The sequence below is a fragment of the Cynara cardunculus genome, assembly GCF_001531365.2.
Source record: "Cynara cardunculus var. scolymus isolate 2C chromosome LG 12, CcrdV1, whole genome shotgun sequence".
In the NCBI taxonomy this organism is placed as follows: Eukaryota; Viridiplantae; Streptophyta; class Magnoliopsida; order Asterales; family Asteraceae; genus Cynara; species Cynara cardunculus.
This window is the reverse complement of record NC_037539.1, coordinates 30,576,994-30,594,196: the sequence shown is the minus strand read 5'-3', so window position 1 is coordinate 30,594,196 and position 17,203 is coordinate 30,576,994. Positions and strand designations below refer to the sequence as shown.

Genomic DNA, 17,203 nt, shown 5'->3' with positions numbered 1-17,203 from the left:
GGGTTTAAAAGTTTTAAGAGTTTAAGAGTTTTTAAGAGTTTTAGCCAAATGCATTATAATATAGTATAGATAAAAGGATATATTTTTCATTTCTTAATACAGGCCGAATGTTCGGTAAACAATATTTTCTAGCTTGGTGTTTTTATCGCAGTCCAACACTTATTCAAATCTCATCAAAGGTGAGGATATGGTGTTGCTTTCTGACTCGGTTAGCGTTTACCCAAACACTTGGTAAACAACCATTTTCAGTTAGCGTTTACCAATACCGAACCAGCACTCTTACTCGGTTAACGTTTACCTAATTTATGTCGGTAAACGACGCCTCAGCGTACTTCAGAAATTTGACTAATGGAATAGAGGTCGTGTGAGCTAGAAGATGTTGGATCAGTTAGAGTCTCTGGTCCTTCAGAGTCCTGGGAATGCATCACTTCGAACTTGCTTGCGAATGCTTGAAACCTGAACTCATCATCATCATATGTATTGTTGGGTTCCCGGATTTTGGTACAACCCTCGAGCATATTCACAACTTCAGACATTGAAGGCCGAAGATCCGGGGACTGATTAGTGCATAATAGAGCAATTTTTATCATTCCCACTGCCTCTTTTTTGTTGAAATCGGACCCCAATCTTGGATCCACCAAATCTATCAAGCTACCCTTTTGTTCCAACACAATAGCCTTAAAGAGGACAAACATAAAGATATAATAAGACACTGATATTTATGGGAAGAAATGAGCAAATTGTAGTCATTACCCAATCAAGAAGACAAAAACAATCTTCGCTTGGCCGAAATTTCATATTATTCTTTCCAGCTACAATTTCTAGTGCAAGAACCCCGAAACTGTATACATCTGCTTTGTACGTTAATAAGCCCCATAGCGCATATTCCGGTGCCATGTACCCTCTAAAGAACCAAAACCAAACCAAACAAATTCAGTATATTTCACATAGAGGTCGGGTCTAGGGAGGGTAGGATGTACCCAAACCTTGCCTCTATCCCAAGGGTAGAGCGGCTGTTTCCATGAAGACCCTCATGTTGTAAATTAAAACTAAACAGGAAACATAGCAGAATGTCAAGAAAGTGGGAAGTAGTCAAATTGTATATTACTAAAAAGAAAGAAAAGAATGATGTCTTACAAGGTTCCAGCAACTTTGGTGACAATGTGGGTGTGCTCTTCATCAAGCTTGGCCAAACCGAAGTCTGAGATTTTCGGAGTAAGATTGGTGTCGAGCAGTATGTTTGTAGCCTTGATATCCCTATGAACCATTCTTAGCACCGATTCCTCGTGCAGGAATGCCAACCCTTTTGCAATGCCGATACAAATTCTTTGCCTTGTAGACCAATTGATTTCCATCTTAGACTTATCCTGTTCTAATATTTTATAAAAATATCTTCATCAAGAAAGGTAAATGAAAAGATATAATCACTTTGTCCGTTGGAACTGTAAAAATTTTCATTTTGGTATGTCCCATGTAGAGATGGAAAAGAAAACCTGTCCTTTCAGTCCAGACCGTGATATCATCAGGCCGGACCAGACCAGACCAGACCATTGGTCGTTAATCGGTCCAGGACCAAACGAACAGATAAGACCAAACAGACCAGATTAAGTCCATACAGGATCAGATCAGACCTCTCCAGACCAACGAACCTAAATTGATGATTACCCTCCTAGACTTGAATTGGTCTGGAGCAGACCTGGCTTACTAAAGAAAAAGTGAAAGAATAGGAGAATACCGAATAGAGCATGTGCAAGAGAATTATTCTCCATGTACTCGTAAAGTAGCAGTAGGTGGTCACCTTCCACACAACACCCGTGTAGCCTTACAATATTTGGGTGCCGAATACCAGCTATCATGCCAATTTCATTCACAAACTCACGATTTCCTTGCCTTGATGTTGAAGACAATTGCTTAACAGCGACTAGAGTACCGTCTAAGAGTGTACCCTACAATAAGGTTATTAGAAGAAATATCTATTAGATGTTCAGTAAACCGCAGACCTGACCTCAACCTCACTAACTCCCTTCTTCCTACACTCACTCTATTATTGGAGGCGGACCTAGGAATTTTTTCAAGTGGTGGCACCATTTGACTATAAGAAACAAAAATATCGATATTTTTCATAAAATCATCACCAGTCTTTTGGTTATCTTTTGGTTAGTTCTTTGCTTTTTGTATATGAGATCCTGTGTTCAAGTCTTTTAATGCAAATTTCTTCGTAAACATAATAAACACTGAAGTTAAAAGTTGAAGACTCAGAAAATGACAAAAATTAGTAAACATAATAAACACTGAAGTTAAAAGTTGAAGACTCAGAAAATGACAAAAATTAGAATCGAACCCGTGCCTGGGGTGGAAGAAAAGCCATGCAACCAACTCCACGAAGGGAAACTTGTGTCATTATTGTAGGCGCAAAATATATACGGTTGCACACAACAAAATGATGCGGTGGCACCTTTCACGACTCTGTAATTTTTTACAATACAACGGAGGAACAAAACGGTGATAGAGTGGATCCGCCCGTCTATTACCCTAGCCTTACGTCTCCAATAACTCCTATCTGAAGTCATGTTACTAAATGCCAACAAAAAATGATAAAATTTTCTTCTTATCTTTAGTCTTTTCCTCTTTATCTTCTTTTAATTGGAAGGAATTACAGGCGAAAATTTGCAGATCTCAGGTTATGAACTGCAAATAAAAAATGATAAACTTTCAATATTACCTTGTAGACGGATCCAAAACCGCCCTCCCCAAGTTTATTCAAAGCAGAAAAGTTATCTGTAGCTGCTCTGATTTGTCTATACGTAAATACACCGGTCTGCAAATCCAATCCTCTAAGTTCTGCATGGAAATGATATATCGTCAATGAATAAATGCCATCTCACAAACCACAAAACTATCCAGAACACTAATTTGTCCATCAGACCGAATACCTTTTCTGAGGGTGGTTACTGTTGGTGTAACTGTGATTTACTTGAGATTGATTAAAGTAATAAGGCAAACATAAGTAAGTTAGGAGGTGCGGAGTGCACACTCACAAATGTTGCACCTATCACCTTAAATCGCTATAAGGCGAGGGTCAAGAGGGCTGCGCCCCCTTGCGGGGTTCCAAGGGACAGAGCCCTTGTCGGTTAATGGATTTCAAGAAGAGTAAGACTTAGGGAATTCTAGTTTCAGGATGATCCGGACGAATTTCAGAAGGATAGAAACCTTCTTGGAATAGTTCCCAAAGTTGGTAGAAAATTGACCAAGTCTAAAATATGATCTGTGCGGTCAGACTTAAGGTCTGTGCAACCAGAGTTGGTCTGTGCAATCAGACTTAGACTTAGTACAATCAAAGTTCGGATACAGTTATAACTGTTCTCTAATCTTATCCATTAATGGTTATAACCGCTCTTAACCACCTATAATAACCACCTATAACTGGGTATATATAAGGTCTCGGTCTCACGGCCTTTGAGATAAGAGTTTCTCTTGGATTATCCCAATACGAAATTCGTTTACCCAAGGCGATAAGGGACGAATTATTGTATTTGGACAGTGAATTATTCACGTTCCAACGAGATTATCTAGTCACCAATCATCTCCAAATCCCTATATCTAACAGTTACAATATGTCAAAAAACTTATATCAAACACCTTTTTCCCTTGATATTTGGTCTCCCATATAGCCTCCCTGCCATGCAATACCAAGAACTATCAGGATGAGACACAACGTTGTAACCACTGTTCCAATGACGATGAATATCTTCATTTTGCTGTTTGGAGGCTTGAAATCTACAGAACAATGAAGTCTTAATATGCCACTTATAGATTTTCAAGTCAGCAGGAAAACAGAAATCACAAAGACAATAATAAATGTTAAGAGTGACCAATACGCATACCAGACTCCATAGAAATGGCAGATACCATAGGACCATACACTCCTCTATGTGGGACTGCCGTTGTACCTTTCCCAGCATACTGGAATCGAATTTCTAATGTGTTATTAGTTACAGCCACGTTATTTATTGTTTTGTTTACTGCCTTATTCACCCCTCCTGCTTCACTCTTAATATCAAAATTCTTGAATTTATTTTCACCCTGCAAGAAGGTAAAAAAGTAAAACCCAATCAAACACAAGTCTAGCTGGAACTGCTTCATTCTTCAAAGTTTACAAAATGTTTGTATCTTTAAGTTTGGAGGTCAAATGGCAAGTTTTTCACAAATAAAGTGACGGATTTTGTAATTTGTTCCAAATATATCAATTATGCATATGAAAAATAGTCTGCTTGTTTATACTAAAAAGGGTCGTAAAAATGTGAAAGTTTGATAAATAATCAACCTGGACATAAATATCAAAAGCGCGTACTCCAAGACTCTGGTAAGATTCATTAGCTGTGAAAAATATCTCTGCAAAATGTAGAGTCACCGTATAGTTTCCATTTGCAAGGCAACGCCCGTAGTAAGTGAGAGACAGTGGAGAAAGACGAGCCGTTGTGTAAAGTTCAGAGCCATTAGTAACTACAGATACATTACTTGCAATATATTCGTCAGAAGTACCCTTGACATTGTATAAACTTCCTGTGCTACTAGTTCCCCAAAGTTTGATTAAAGGAACAAATTTTGCAGCTCCACCTGGTTCTTGATCTGCTTCATAGAACTTGTTTCCAACAGTAGCTCCTGGCCCACCACAATTGATATGAACTGATTGGTGCTCTAGAAACAAGAAAATAGAAACATAAAATGGGTGAGTTTTGATTTTTCTTTTCAAAATGGATTTGCAACATCACAAGAAAGCATGCTACTCACTGTTGGAGCAAGGAAATATGCCAAGGCACTTCGCAAGGTCTCTGCATCAACAAACACGGGAAACTTGGTGCCTATCTCATTAAATAAAAGCTCCATTAATAAAGAACATAAGTAGAGTATAAGCTTACAAGTTCTTCCCACCAGAGTAGCTTCTGAATAAGTTCCTAATAAATGAAAGAGCTCGTAAAATTTGACTTCAAGTTGTATGATCCAAACCAAACCAAACCAAACCAAACTAAACACCCCCGTATGTCCTATTCAAAAGTAAGATGTACGTAGACCTGACATCTACCCAAAAGAGTAGAGCGACTATTTCCATGAAGTCCCTTGGCTTGCAAAAAAGTTTGCAAAAGGTGAAGCACCAAGTGTTTCATAAGTTTGTCAAAACAAGAAACTGAAAAGTAGGGAGGAACTTGAGACCAAAAGGTAAATTATAAAGAGCTTTGAAAAGAACAACCAAGACTAGAAAACAATAAAAAAAGGTTAAACAAGTACAAAAAGCACAAGAACTTATAAAAACAGTACAACAAAATAAGCATCCCTCTATTTATGAGAACAACTAAAGAGCATTTGAAAGCTGAAAACTTACAGTGAATCATGACATTTTTGCGGGACAGTATTTTCACTAAAGTTGTTGTAGGAAAGATCTACTTTCCTGCATTATCAGCACTTTTAAATTACTAAAAGCACATCCTTTATGAAAAGAAAATATAAACCAACTTAAATATTTACAGGTTAAATATATAGCAAGTATACTGAGAACATTTTGAGCATCAAGAGCCCATATATCATACAAAAGTAATACTGAAATCGCTTGAAATCTTACTGTTTATAATCTTCTTTAAGCCAATCAGGAACACTACCAGAGAAGGAGTTGCCAGTGAGATACCTAAACGTTTCACCAAATAATCTTGTGATGATTTACAATGATATCCTTCCATTTTACTTTTTTTTGTTTCTCGTTTATTTATTTCGCTTTCTATGTAAAGAATAATATGAGCATATGATCTTTTTACGTTGAAAGATACTTGAGAGTGGAATATGGTGCAAAATCAGACAGATAATCAAGAAACTGATAAGTTATAAATTTAGTTGAAACAAATTTTATAGGGGCATTGAAGTAAATGTGTATGTTACATTCTTTCCAGAGGTAGTTCTTGTAGATCTGGTATACGACCTTCCAGATTGTTGAAACTGAGATCTCTGCATTTGTTTACGAATATAGATACAGAGAAGTTTTAACATGATTATAATCTAGAAAGATTAAAGATGATGCTAACAGGAATAGTCTTAAAACATATTTCGAATAAGAAATGAATGAGGGAGAACAATTACAGATGCGCCAATTGCGACATTCGTGAAACATAAGCAGGAATAGTCCCGGATATGTTACAGCTTCTCAACATCCTGCAATATCCACCAGAACCAATATTGAAACCTAAAGAACTTGTTAATGGATTTTAAACCATACAATGACTTACAACTTTTTCATGCTTGTCATGTTAATTAGATTTGGAAATTGCGAACCCTCTCCAAATAAATCACTGATTGCTCTGCACACATATCATATTCAGACTTATTGCATGGATAAAGACACAAACGAAAATCCTGAGATGATAAATGTAACTTACAGTTCTGTCAACTTGCTCAAGAGGGAAATGCTTGGAGGTATTGGCCCTTCAAGACCACTACCTTGAATCTCTCTGATGATAGAAGATATAATTAATGCAGGAAGCACAAAGTGTTGGCGAATGATATAATATCTCAAACACGCACTATGGTACCAATAGCAAACAACTAGTGCAAACCTTAACAACAACGCAGGATACACAAGGATCTCAAAGGTGTGTTCAACATATGCTAAGAACGGGACTAAGTACAATCCACAACATGCAATGAAGAACTAAAATGAAAGCAATAAACAATACAAGGATATAACGTGGTTCCACTACCTATGTGGTAGTGTACTTCCACAGGGCAGAGATTGTGATTCGTGTATATAAATCTAAAAAGGTTACAGAAGAGTTTACCTATTACAAGAATCAATCACTTGTTTTACTTGACAATATGTAAGCTCTAAGAACTCTCTATTCTCTCTTGTATTAATGAGGAGGGAACAACCAAAGTCTAGATCATAAATGGAACCCTAGACGAATTTAGCGCGCCTGATTTCGCTTTCACAACTTGAAACACGACCTTGCATTATGTGGGAATTAGCCCGCTTCCTGATTTATGTCAAATGCGATCCATAAACGAAGGTTGCACACAAATGTCAACATCGTATAAATTGTACCCAAGGTCTAGGCCTGTGTCACACACCAAGGGTCGCTTCTGCCAAAAATCAATGTCACCAATTATGTACTGTAGCTCCTCTCCTGATTCTTCTGTGCGACTATGCTCCTTCAACCGTGGCTTGAGAGCCAAGGTCGCATACAATAGCATTAGAGTTATGGTATCACACATAAATCAAAACATAAAGACAGGGATACAAGGGGTTGGGAAATGTCGTTGAACACCTCTCCATGAGCTATAGTTAAAAAACTTTATATCCTTGTATTCATCGCCATAATCGTATCTAAGCACCTCCGGTCTCCGCCACGTTTGATTCTCAAGAAGCGCCAACCAAACTTTTAATTGTTGAAAAGATTCTAACTTGTTCTTCATGATGTACACCCACACTTTCCTGGAATAGTCTTCGATAAAGGAGATAAAAATAGTGACCACTATCGAGAGAAGAAATAGATCCCCCCCCACCCACACACACATTTGTGTGCACGTAATCAAGTGAACCCTTGGATGTATGCTTTCCAGTACCAAAGGACACAGACATTTGTTTGTCTTCCACACAATCAGAACAAAATTGAATATCATTAAGCTCTTAGTTATGATCAATTTATTATGAAGAAATTTAAGGTTCTTATCCAAAGTATGAACGATGCATAGATGCCATAAAAATGGTATTTAAATTTTTCAAGCTATCGACTCTCATTCAAGCTTCCTCAATCACTCTCTGACATGTCATAATGCACAAGTTGTTCATCCCCGACTTTCCCTTCATGATCACCATGTTACCCTTGGAAATCCTCTTTATTATCCAGAAACATGGCCTTGCAACTATGCTTCGTAAATTGCCCAACCAAAAGGAGATACCCTGTCATTATGGGAGTGTACTCACTCCAATAATCATGCGAGTCGTCCCATCGAACATCTTCAAATTAATTGTACCAATACCAATTACCTTACATCCCCCGTTGTTCCTCATCAATATGTTGCTACCTTCTCATGCCTTAATTTTCAAAGGTTGAGAAATAGTGGCTATCGGGTTTTATATGAAATGATGCACCTGAATTCAAACACCCGCCAATCATCATCCTAATGTGAACTCTCGCTTGCACATAAAGCATTGTCACTAGTCGCAACCGATTAAGCACTATCATTGCTTTCCTTCTTTTTAATCCTTTGACAATCTTACCCCAATGGCCTGGGTGCTTATGATAGTTTTAACTCCCCCTCTTCTTCGACTTACTTCTCACATATGGCTTTCTCGAAGCAGAACAACCAAGAGACTTCTCCCTCCTTTTTGCATCAGTTGAACCTCTTTGCATCAGTTGAACCTCTTTTCCTAAATAAACATTGACTACTACCGTCACTTGTACTATCACCAAACACCTTCTGCTTCCTGAGATCATAATATGTGGTATCCTCATTTTCACTATAAAGAACATCTTCATCAATATCAACTGATTGGTAAGTGACTTATGTTGTGATATTTTTATATCACTTTGATGGATGTTGCACAAAAGAAAACAAGGAAGAAACCGCAGACAAAGTCTCCCGCAACCAGCGTCGTGGTTTGGGCCGCGCCCTAAGTCTCCCGCTCCTCTGTGTCGTGTCCTGCACCTTCTCCCGAGATCAGCCTTGTGTTCCATTAGCTCCTGCGACTAGCCCCACGACCTAGGTCGTGGGCTAGGGGGGTGTTTGGGATTGCTTATTTGAAACAACTTATACTTTTCTGCAAAAGCACTTATCAACTGATTATAAGTCAGGAGGGTTTAACTTCTTCAAAAACTCCTTATTACCGGTTTGTCACTGGTATAAGTTGTTTATCCAAACACTCAAAAGTGCTTATTACTGTTGCCACATCGGAATAAGTCAATAAGTTGTTTTATAAGCAATCCCAAACACCCTCTAGGTCACCCATGTTTCTTTTGGCTGGCAATAGATTGGTGTTCAGCCCATGCTTTTTGTCCCTTATCCACCTTTTTTTCCTTTTTGTCTTTCTTTTTTACAGAAGAAGACTTTTGGCCCTCTTTACACTTTTATCCATTATTTTGCTTCCAAAACACTCTACGCCACTTCTACTCTCTCTAGAATTTCCATTCATAGTACATGTGAGTTTGAAAGAGTGTTCTATGTGTTCTTGAAGAATGTTCGTTGATCTAGGATCCTGGAACCACGTTAAATCCTCGTGTTATTTGGTTCTGACTTGTTTATATGCTTAGATCTTGCCTATTTAGTAGTTATTTACCCAATACTATCACTTTGTTGCTATGAAGTTTTACAACCTCTAGATCATTGTTATAAGTGTGGACCATATAAATCGTTTGCTTTTTGTTATATTTGGCACGTACGACCTTATAACTTTATCTAATAAAGCTCTTTGAGTGTTGCCCAAATAGCCTGTGTTGTATACTTATTGCTCACTTTCGAGATGATATCCTCACCCATAGCTAATTGAAGTGTAGTTAAATCCTATTCCTTCATCTCATATAATGTTTCACTAGAAATGTAGGGTCAAGCTCATGTAATGAGGGTCGAGTATAGGAAAGAGGATGAATATTAAAGTATTGAGCAACTACTATGATTTTATCATGTGAATGGTTGTTTTGACACAAGAGTATCGTAGGAGTATGATGATCATAATGTTCGCTATTAAATAAAAATGGTTTAGATATTGTATAGGTACAATAATAATCAGGGCCACCCCTGGGGAGGGCGGGTGGGGCATATGCCCAAGGCCCAAAAGAAATAGTGGTCCTAATTTTTTTAGTATACAATAGTAGTCAAAAAAATTAGTAAACAAAAGAGATACAAATCTTTTTAGTATCTAATAGGTCGCAAAAAGAATTTCATATTATATTAAGGACCCAAACATATATATATATATATATATATATATATTAATTACACTGGAAAAGAAAATATGTAAAAAGTTAATTGGTCATTCATTTTATAATATTGCTTATTGTTTCTCTAAGTTTTTTATCTAGTACTGAAGTCTAAAACCATTTGCCCAAAAATTCTTGATATATTCTACATCATTCATCTCCCACTGACTCTTTTAATTATTCTATCTGCATGAATTCTATTTTTGTATTAGAATATAATAGATTTCTTGTTATTAACAAAGAAAACTCTTACCTTTTGAAAAATATTACCAACCATATGAGAGGGTCTAACTTATATTTATATTTAAGATTTCAAAACTACCCTTATTTTTTCATAGAATATTAACTCCTTATTACCTAATATTGAGTGCATGAATCTTAAGTACTCTCTTATTTGTAAAACAAGAATAAGATCTCAAGCTATAATCAACATGGGCTTTTGATTCTAAGATTGATGGTTCCAAGAAAGTTTGTTTTAATCCTGAAAGTTTAAAACGGTGATGAAAAACATAACTTGAGGTGAGATAGAAACCAACTGATTTATATTAATTTACATAGAGCTTACTCCGAATGGTCTACATTGTGACCCTAAATGATGTCAATCTATATATTTAAGGTATATATCATATGATGTTTTTGACGGTGAAACGAATTGACGATGCTTTGTAAAAATGATATGGTAGATGATATTAATTAGAAATAATTATTGATTAATTTTGCTTTTAGGAATACTCGGAAAACGGTCTTATGATTTATTAGTATTTCTTGAATTAAATGTTATTTATAATGATAAAAACGATATGTTAAAGATTTTTTTCATACTTATCGAGGGCCCTCTTTTACATCTCGCCGAGGGCCTATAAAATGTCAAAAACGGGCCTGACAATAATGCTTACTAGTTTACTTTCCATTGGAGAAGGCAATGGAGACATGACTACAAGGTGTACCACCTAAGAGATGAAGGCAAATACCACTATGCTATATGCTTAATGCCAACAATGGCTACTAGTCATTCTTCTGGACATAGAAGGCACTGTAGGCCTTTAGTCCTTGGGTAAGATATATTATTGGGGGTTAGGAAGATTTTCAATACTGAACCAATGACTTACAGTTCCTCAAGTTGTGTCCAGCCTTCAAGGGATGGCATTTTCCCACTGAAGTTGTTGCTACTTAGCCGGCTGCAAAAAAGGTGAGAAGTAGTGATAGCTAATTTAGAAAGTTATCCACAAAATATTAATCTAAAGGGTTCAGTGTGCATACAGTTCTTTCAAACTGGTCATACTCTTAAGCTTCCCTGGCAGCGTACCGGTGAGTTTATTAGCACTCAGGACCCTATGAGTATGAACCATTGTAGATAAACATCTATCAGTTAAATATAGCAACTACAAGCAGGAGATGTTGTAATAAACATACATAACAAAGAAGGCCTTACAAAGTTGTTAAACTTGTTAGTTTTCCAAGTGCAGGAGGAACAGGTCCGGAGAACATGTTGTTCTCCAGACGCCTGGTATTCATTATCCATCAGACACCAACCAACTTGAATTTAATAACTTACTTAAAGTATTATTATAAAAAATAAGAGAGAGAGAGAGAGAGAGCAAGAGCATACACATCTCGAAGTGAGGTTATGCTACCCAAAAATGTTGGAATACTTCCTGACAAGCGATTAGCCGTAACAGACCTTCATTGCAGTTACTTTTGAACTTAGAAGCTGAGATTTAGATAACAACTGAACATAGACAAAGATAGAGATTCGGAAGTAGCTCACAAGTTCTCCAGCTTAGTTGACGCCCATTCCAGGGGTATGGTGCCATTCAGGTAATTAAAAGATAAGTCACTGCAAGAAGCAACCAATGTCATCATGATGACCTGAAGCATGGTATCCAGACCAGTTTTTCAAACTCAGATTGTAGCACAAAACATAAGACTGTCTTACATAAACTTGATGGAAGGTAATTTTGCCAGGGATGGTGGAAGAAAACCTGCAAGATCCTGCCCCTTGACAGATCTGTTCAGAAGGCAATATTTAACCTCAATTTTTTAGCAGTGAGAAGAAATTATGTTTAAGCATCTCTTAATATAACTTTGAAATTTTAGAAGCTTGAGTCCTCCAGTTCCAATAAAGGTTCGCTATTTTAAGGTCAAATAGACTGATTTTCAGATTCAAACAACAATACCAATTTGTAATACTTTATCATAAACTTCAACATAACAGTTATGACATGAAAAATCCAATTACATCGTTTTGGAACCATTATTAGTCGAAAGGAAGCAGAATGGCATATGCAGAAGATTTAATAAAGAAACAATACACCATACATGGAAACAATGTGACAAGCATCATCAAGGTCAGAGCAAGTACAAAGAACGCTGTTCTCAAACTGAGGCACACGACCTTCCAAAGGTGTTACCCAATTGGGATTTCTATCACATGGGTTCAAGCTAAAGTCCCAGTCCTTTTTTTGCAATTCTTTAGCTATATCACGAAGAGCATTCACTGCAAGGTAACATCAAATACATGTCAATGAACTCCAAAAAAGTCAAGTAGGCCTCAAATATGGCAACCAATGTGTATGGCTTCTTAGTGTTGAGAATATAGGTAGAAAAGTTCTTGGCTCGTCCCTTTAATTATTAAAATGAGAAATGAAAACCAAGATCGACATATTATCGAGCTGAGTTTTTATTCACACTTAGAATTTCGAAAAAGAAGAATAGACAATGCAAACTTGCCTTCATCCGGAGGAAGATTTCGAGCTTGTGCTTGAATACCAGTTACTAAAAAGAAAAGAAAGGTAGACACGATGAGCATGAAAATTAACAAAAGTCTCGAGCTTGGATCGAACATCATGGATGATGTAAACTGATGTAATTACGAAAAAGATCAAGCAATTGTTATAATGCCTATAAACACTTAAACACACTGTAAGTAAACTTTGCATATAGCGTTCATTGTGACATAAAGTCGAACACGTCGTCTGCATTATTATCAAAAAAGGAACCATGCAATACGCCAAACATAAGGATACGAATAATTCTGGACCCATTGTCACTGTTTTGTATAGTGTTTCCATAAAAGCAACGAGTCAAAAGTCAAGTGAACCATAAATCAATCAAGAAATTAATCTTGCAACCACAAGGTCTACGTACGCATTAAAGTCACCGTGGATATTGTCGGTTGGCCGGGTCATGAAATAAAATAATGATATTGTTCCCGAATCATATATTTGTGTTTGGTACAGGTCGGGACAAAACTTATTGTTCCATATTTGAGCCATAGTGGGACAGGACAGAAACTTAACGACAAGAACTAGGATAAGGTTTGTGGAACAAAATGGAACAAGAATAAGAAAAAAAAACTAAAATATTACTAATTAATTCTTGTTTGATATATAAACTTAACATGGTATGTGTTTTAGTGATCACCACCACTAGTCCAATAATATCTGCATACCAAACGGTACCTTTCGAAACTTTTTTTAAAAATAAAAGGGAAAGGAGGAAAAGGACGGTAGAGTAAAAAAAATTCGTGATTTTGAAACTTTTGCAAGGAGAGAAAGGAAATAAAATAGTGATAAGTTTGTTTCAAAACTTTTCTTCCAAATATAAAAGGAAATGGAAGGGAAGGGAGGAAAAAAAGAAAGAAATTAAAACACTTAATTAGGGCTCGTTTACCAAACGCTTATTCGGGTAAGTGAACACCAAGTCACATTATCTTACCGAATGAATATGGTAAGGACCAAGAATCTTACCCGGTAAGAACGAGACAAGGACCAAGAGTCTTACCGGCGATGACTCTTACCATGGTAAGCGCTTACCGGGTAAATTGTTGCATATGATACCATTTTGGTGGACTAAAATCTAACCCGGTAAGTCAATGATAGTGTTAAATTTTGTCGGTAAGCACTTACCGAGTAAGTGTTTGGTAAACGACCCCTTAAAGAATTATAGAAATTACAAAATTAATCGATAAAGATATATTTTTAGAGGGTATATAAGTAAAAATGATATTTTTCCCTTCCTTTCTCTTCTCCTCAAGAACACGACAAATTATTTTATTTCTTTTTCTTTCCTTCCTTTTTCTTCTCATTCAATAATATAAACAAAAAAGTTATTTTTTCTTTTCCTTTCTTTATTCAATTTATTTTAAAATATGAGATAAATGTTTATAATATAATAAAATATTAGAGTTAACAATATCAGTGATTGAAAATTTTAAAAACTCAGCTAAAAGACTTGAAAACGATCGATATTAGTATCGAATTGAAAAGGATAAAATATTCGTGTTTACTTGAAAAATCAATTATATTTAGTATAATTTAGATTCTTTTTTATAATAAGGTAAATTTGATGTAATATGAAAAAAAGGATAAAACCTGTGTTTCCAATAAGTTTTGAAGTTTACATTTTTATCGTTTACAAAATGGACAAAAACATAAGAAAGAATATATTATATAGTTTGAAAGATTTTGCATGCATTATTGGTTTATATTTGATATTTAAGTTTTTAACAGTTATATTTTCGAAAAAATTAATAGTTAGGACATGAATATTTTATAAAACAGTATGTATAGATAAATTAATAATATACTTTTATGTGATTAAGACGAAACTTGGGGACATAAAATTGAAGTCCAAGAGATTTCTATCCATTTTTATTACGTCTAGATCGATCTCATTCTCCACCCTTGTATATGTTCTAATACTCATTTTTTCTTTTTAAAATCGGTGAACCTATTTTTTTTTTTACAGTAGTTTCCTGCTCTCCAAGCTAGCTTAATTATACTTTAATGGATCTAAAAAAACTTAAACTGCCGATCTTTAGGAAACAAACACCGCTTGATTTAAGTTCTGCTATATAATTGATATATTATAAAACTATTTAATTATTCTTAGGTTTAATCGTATCTCCAACAGCTATGTTGAAATATAAATTTTGGAGATTTTGAGTATATTTTTACTCCAACACCTATGTTATATTCATATGGTAAAATAGAGATGGTAAAAATCTTCAAATTTAGAGAAATCTCTAAAACTCCATATTTAAGAGAGAGAAATAATATTTAATTTTTTCTCAACCATATGAGACATTGAAATTAAAGTTAAAAAAGACAAATAATATTTNAAATAATATTTAATTTTTTCTCAACCATATGAGACATTGAAATTAAAGTTAAAAAAGACAAATAATATTTTATTAAATGTATTGAATATTTTAATAATATAGTTAACGATCCAATTACTAAAATAGAATAGTTGTTGTCCTTTTGAATTAAATATGATTCTGGTAGGGTTGGCTTGCAAAATCTTCCTAATAGCTTACGAAATGACCCATCATAGTCATATTTTATTGATAAAAATACATTTCATAACTGATAAAATGGGTATTTATGAAATATCGGCTATTTTGATTAAAATATAAAATTTTCGTTCAAAATAGCTAGTTGTCAATTTCCTTTTAAAACATCTTGTTAAATAGAATAAAAATACAAGATATTTATAGGGGTATTCTAACCCCACCCCCTCCTACCCCAAAATTCCCACCCCCTCCTACACATAAAGACAAAAAACAACAAAAAGACAAAAGTTAAATATTTTCATTTTTAATCTTTTAATATTTTAACTTTTAACCCTAACTTTTTTATATTTTAACTTTTAACCCTTTACTTTTTTAACATGTTTTATATTATTATTAATTAATAAAATATTAATAATACATATTTCAAATATAAATTAAATTTATTAATTAAAACTTTGATTTTTCATGTTAAATCAACATATTCACKAGTAWGARTACGYTCTATATATTYTTCATATGCACTGAATCTATGTTGATACGGGACAATCCATGTACTTGCATCTTCAAAACGATAACGAGTCCAATGGTGCGTAAGTGTGGGCATTGGATATTCTCCATTTAATACCACCTTTATGTAATGGTTACCATCAACATGCACTATTGCAATTGCCACGTGTTGAGATGACGACAGAGGTTGTGTCCTAAACGGTAAGTATGTCACACTGCCTGCCATATTGAGAACATGTAGTATGACATTGAACCTTGAAGCCGTTAGAATGCCCATTTCAGGCATAACAATCCAATGCGCAACTGGTGCAAAGAYGCCCTTTTGGAAAAAATTTAGTGCTTCGTGAATGCGTAAGCACTCATCGCCAATCACATAAGAGTAATATTGTTCATACTCAGTTAGTTCAATCATTAACTCTTTACGGATATTGTCCCATTCGTCTTCATGACCACCTAGACTAGTAGATATCGCTCGAAATCCACAATTTCCATCGCCTTTAACGTCTTGTATTTGTATGATGTATGGATGAAATAAACTCGGGATTTGATCAAGATACGGATGTCGGGTGGTGGGTTGTCGTTGGAAATAGGAACTATGYCTCGTTGATTCTTGATGCCGCAAATCTTCAGAGTTAATAATTGATGGCACGTTAGAACAACTACGTCTACGGTCTTCAATAATTCTTTTATTCAAAGTTTGACTCTTTGTAGATGGACGGCCACTAGTTTGGAAAGACCGTTCGTTTTCAGTGTAAATCATATCAAGTGCATAAAATGAAACAAATCCCCACAAAATTTGAAAGTGCGACTCGTGAATCGATGGTCTACAATGTTTCAAAATATTTTGAAAGATGTGCCATCTACAGAGTAACTGTTTAGCACCCGAAAATACCACTCTACATGCTTTAATCAATGCCAACTYTCTGTCTGTGACTATGACAGCTGGGTAAAAGTTATCGCATATTTTKGACTTTARACAATCTAACGCCCAAGTATAATTTGATATCTTTTCTTGATGCATGAAAACAAATGCTATGCAAAATGTCAAGTTGGTCGATGTTACACCAACTATCTCAAGAAGAGGCATGTCGTACCTGAATAATAACACAACCAACTGAACGCCCCACATTGTGCACCCACTCGGTTATTTCTTCCCGAGAATTGAACATCTGGAAAAAAAATTATAACTTTCATTTGTACAAGTAAGTATTAATAAATCTAAATATCAATTAACATAATATTGTACATCGTTGGTGAAAAATTCTGGTGTTGTTATCAAATCTTCTCCCATACTTGATGTATATTGAAGAATGAGAGAGTGAAATCGAATGAACGATTAATTCTATAAGAGAGTGAAATCGAATGAATGATTAATTCTATAAGAGAGTGAAATCGAAGAGAGTGAAATCGAAGAGAGTGAAATCGTTCGATATATATATAT

The 17,203-nt window shown here is 35.3% G+C and overlaps 1 protein-coding gene across 1 annotated transcript; it reads right to left on the bottom strand.

Annotated features, from left to right (window-relative positions):
- Positions 1 to 87: 87 nt before the first annotated feature.
- On the bottom strand, positions 88 to 12,954 carry LOC112522450 (probable LRR receptor-like serine/threonine-protein kinase At1g07650). The gene is made up of 24 exons (XM_025131567.1): positions 12,690 to 12,954; positions 12,279 to 12,456; positions 11,896 to 11,967; positions 11,728 to 11,796; positions 11,569 to 11,640; positions 11,392 to 11,463; positions 11,220 to 11,291; positions 11,069 to 11,137; positions 6,423 to 6,494; positions 6,273 to 6,344; positions 6,127 to 6,198; positions 5,929 to 5,994; positions 5,618 to 5,680; positions 5,381 to 5,446; positions 4,920 to 4,955; positions 4,792 to 4,832; positions 4,325 to 4,698; positions 3,885 to 4,083; positions 3,640 to 3,777; positions 2,723 to 2,841; positions 1,736 to 1,946; positions 1,138 to 1,372; positions 754 to 904; positions 88 to 677 (listed from the first exon to the last, which is right to left on the bottom strand). The coding sequence occupies exons 1-24, from the start codon at positions 12,805 to 12,807 to the stop codon at positions 324 to 326; spliced, it is 2,991 nt and encodes a 996-aa protein (XP_024987335.1). The 5' UTR covers positions 12,808 to 12,954; the 3' UTR covers positions 88 to 323.
- Positions 12,955 to 17,203: the final 4,249 nt, after the last annotated feature.